The 4,255-nt window shown below is 36.6% G+C and overlaps 1 protein-coding gene across 1 annotated transcript; it reads right to left on the bottom strand.

Annotated features, from left to right (window-relative positions):
* Positions 1-2,875: 2,875 nt before the first annotated feature.
* On the bottom strand, positions 2,876-3,598 carry LOC132309394 (F-box/kelch-repeat protein At3g06240-like). The gene has a single exon (XM_059807708.1). The coding sequence runs from the start codon at positions 3,596-3,598 to the stop codon at positions 2,876-2,878; it is 723 nt and encodes a 240-aa protein (XP_059663691.1).
* Between the last annotated feature and the right edge of the window lie 657 nt (positions 3,599-4,255).

Here is a 4,255-nt window from a genome sequence, read left to right on the forward strand (position 1 = left end):
CTAATAGATCTTTGAGAAGTTCTGATTATAAGCCTCTAATTGACAAAGTTGATGATTGGTTGAATCACTGGAACACTCTTAATCTTTCTATGGCTGGTAGGATTGAGCTTTTGAGATCAGTCCTTTACTCTTTTCTTTATCATTGGTTGTTTGGCTTTAAAATTCCATGGGGCTGTAGGATCACGCTCGAAAAGAAGTTCAAGAAATTTTTATGGAGTGGTAAAACAGAGAGCACTAAGATGTCTCAGATTAAATGGAGTCAGGTTACGCTCCCTCATGATAAAGGAGGCTTTAATCTACGTCGGATCAATGACATTGATGTTGCTTCTAAGCTTTCGATCTGTTAGGACTTTGTTCAAAAGAAAGATAATCTCTGGATTAAGTGGCTGCAGGCTAGATACTTGAATTCTTCTAATTTTTGGACAATTAATTCTAGAAGTTCTGATTCAGTTATTTGGAAACAGATTTTGGAGGTCCGAGATCAGTTGCTGCCTCACCTTGTGTTTAAAGTGGGCAATGGGAAGTCTTTCAATTTGCTTCATGATCCTTGGCGTGCTTTTCTTTCGATTGCTCAGAGATTTGGGGTAGTGTTTTTTAGAAATTTTGATTCTATGGCTAAGGTTGAGTCCATTGTTCATGGGAATCAATGGTGTTTCCCAAAGTTTTTTCCTTCCTTGGCTAGAGATTTTATTTCTAGATTGCAGATATATGCTGGTCAAGACACTATTCTTTGGCAGCATGGAATTTTTTCTTTGAAAGCAGCGTGGGAAGTGTGCAGATTGCGGGATCAGAAGCTGAAATGATTTAAGCTTTGTTGGAAGGGTTGTAGACCTCGGACTGCTGTGGTTGTTCGTATTATTATGCTGAATAAAAATCTTTCCTCTGTGAATTTGCAGTAGAGGGGTTTACAGGTGCTTTCAGTGTGTCACAATTGTTTTGCTAATGCAGATTTTAATGCTCACTTGTTCTGCTCTTGTCCATTGGCTAATAAGGTTTGGAAGGATCTGTTGGAATTGTTTAAATATCCGTTGCAAGACTTCATCTCTATGGATCAGATTGTGGATTGGTTCTTGCTTAATGCTTCTACAAAGAGCACTAAATTTAAGATTCTTAGGTTTGTTATTTTTAGTCACCATTTGGATAATTTGATAGGCTCGGAATAGATCTTTGCATCAAGGTATCCAGTAAGATGCGGATCAATTAGCAAGCAAGTTATTTCGGAGATCCTTCTTCTTCATAGCTTCTCTCTTTCAGAGCTGCATGAATTATTCAATTAGCTTGATTGTTGCAATTTTATTTTATTTTATTTTTTATTTTATTTTTTTGTTTCGGTTTGCTTGATCTGGAAGTGGGCTTGTCTACTTCTAGATTAGTTGTTTGGAGCGATTCCTCCTTTTTTGTACATATTTTCTTTTATTTATATGTTAAATTTTACAGTATATATAATATAATATAATCCTACTAACAACTATCAATCATATGGTCCACTATTAATTCTCTTGTCTTATCAATTTTTTTTAGATGATTGTTTGTTAGTAATTCTAAATGTATTAGGTTATTAAGAATTCTGAATTTATTCACTTCAGTTTCGGAAGGGATGGAGAAGAATGAATTAAAAGTTCTGAATATATTAATATTTTCACAATTTGGTTTGGTTTGGTTTCTTTGGTTAAATGGTTTGGTTTGATTCGAAATTTTATGAAACCGCTATAATTGGTTTGATTCTAAAAAATTCTTAAACCGGTCCAAACCGAACCGTGTGCACCCCCTATACAGCTGCAAAATAAAACCTAAGTTTTCTCACACAAAGCCTATCAAGAGAGAGAATTTTAGAGCTGAACTATAATTGCTAAACGTGAAGTAAAACTTCATTAAATTCCAAGTTATCAGTGTCCAGTGCTAAACAAAATGTCCCCGCATAAAATTCTTTTACCTCATTTTATGTAACATCTAAATTGCATTATCAAGCGCACAAACAAAAACCAACTTCGAGTACCAAACAGCACCAGAGTAGCAATACTAACTTAATCACACTCATACTGTAATGCAAACCATGACCATTTGTACATATATATATATATATATATATATATATAATGTGGCTAATGCCTCGGAACAGATTTTAGATAGATAAATTGGCATCGAAAGATAAGTAGCATTATCTGCATAACATCAACAACGCATATCAAAGCCTAAATGCTCCAGGCATCATGAGTCGATAACTCTTCCCAAAGGAAGCTTTTAACTACACAATTATACAGTTTAAGTAACCTAAGCAAAGTCAAACTAACTGGAAGCAGAGAAAGAGTTCACATGCCATTTCTACTCTTTCTATAGATCACCTTTCGTCTCTTAATCCTCATTTTGGCTTTCCACACCCGCCACTTAGCAAACCTGAAAGGAAAAATTCTGCACATCGACCATGGAAACAAATCAAGATTTAGTACAATAATACTTGCTCCACTAGAGAGACGGAAAATGAAACAATAATTGACCATACAGTTTTTAAGTTTATGCTACTAACTACTAGAGTAATGATGACACGACGTTATTCAAATGCTAGGTTGAGGTTTGATATTCAGATGTAGTAATAACAGGAGTCTGCAATAGATAAATAGATGATGTATAAATTAGAGAGAGAGCGTGCATCTTACCTGGTGCTCTTCCCTTTCTTGGTTATCTTGTTAGCTTCACTCCCTTCTCCACGCAAACAATTGGTTTCACCCCAAGTAAAACTAGGCTCTCCGTGTAAGCATGAAAATTCGAGATCCCTTAGAAGTTGTTTGGCTTGGGGGTCACAAAATACCAAATATCCGTTACTTGTTAGTGCTGCAATTTGGAAAATTTTAACCATATCAATATTGAATTGTTTGGTTCAAGATGTCGCTACACCATACTCTTCCATCACCCATACACAATAATGTTTTCCAACATTACTCCAATCACCATCAAACTGCATCTCGATTAGAGAAAGTGATTCTAGAAAGTTAGCAACATCAAGACTTAGTGGAAATATAATCTCATGAAATACCTCATCACCCACGTGGAATGACACGATCAAGAAGCAATGAAGGTACCCCCTCCTATCGGATGCAATCCAATGTGCAGCCCCATTCAGATTAATTTGGGGACCTCTATCCTGAATTATATACGGAAGACCTAAATGACTAATGTTCCGCCAAGTGCCGGTGCTCAGAGTGAAGATGTCGACCTCAGGTGGAATTGTCACATAATTTAGATACACAATCCTTATGACCTTGTAGTCATCCGTCACTGGATCAAAGCCGAACCCAATGTTATGCATAAATGGACCGTGTAACTGAAATGTGACACGAACCGGTGGAAGGGCCATCAACTTTTGAATCGACCGGTTCCATAGATACAGGTCATTGGTAATAACAAAATGGTCGTCTGAGAGGCATATAACCCCGTTACAGCTACTGATTATCCTAAAATAATTATTTGCAGAGCTCTTCAGTGGAAATCGCACCTTTGCATACTTATCAAACATTTGATTATCATAATGTAGTGAGTAATGCTCTTCATGTTGATCAATAGAGCATCCTCGAACTAAAAAAAGCTTGTTATCCTTGTTCATCGCAGCTGATCGATTAAGGTGGGTAGTGATGAACATAGGGCTCGTGATGAGAAAATACCAAGATTTGCAGACAGTGGTGTATTGCACTAGGCACTTGATGGGTAGTCTAGCAAGGATATAGTAGAAATATAAAAAGAAGAGAAAAAAGAGAATTGTGTAAAGACTTGAATGAGATGAATTACCCATTCACAGCTCTAATATTTATAGATAAAATGAGCACATGCTCATATTACAAGAAAGGAAACAAAATCAAATCATTGCATATTCTATGCCTAGACATATGCGTAAATAAAGTCAAATACATGATTAGTGGTTATCATATCTCACAGATAATATGGTAAATCACATCCTATGATTTAGGCCTATCATATCTCGGCTATTATGGTAAGTTATACCATAAATCGTGGTATCATAAATGTTAACACTCCCCCTCAAGTTGGTGCATGGATATCTGAAATGCCCAACTTGGACAATGCATTCTCAAACACAATCTTGCTGACGCCCTTTATAAGAATGTCTGCAAGCTGCTGAGAGCTTGTGACAAATAGAGTGCAAATTTGACCAGAGATGATCTTCTCTGGAATGAAGTGACGGTCCACCTCTATATGCTTAGTCCTGTCATGCTGAACGGGATTTGCTGCTATGCTAATGGCAGAC

The sequence above is a fragment of the Cornus florida genome, unplaced genomic scaffold (assembly GCF_030987335.1).
Source record: "Cornus florida cultivar Cherokee Brave unplaced genomic scaffold, ASM3098733v1 CherokeeBrave_3.0.0_Hap2_Chr05, whole genome shotgun sequence".
NCBI classification, from domain to species: Eukaryota; Viridiplantae; Streptophyta; class Magnoliopsida; order Cornales; family Cornaceae; genus Cornus; species Cornus florida.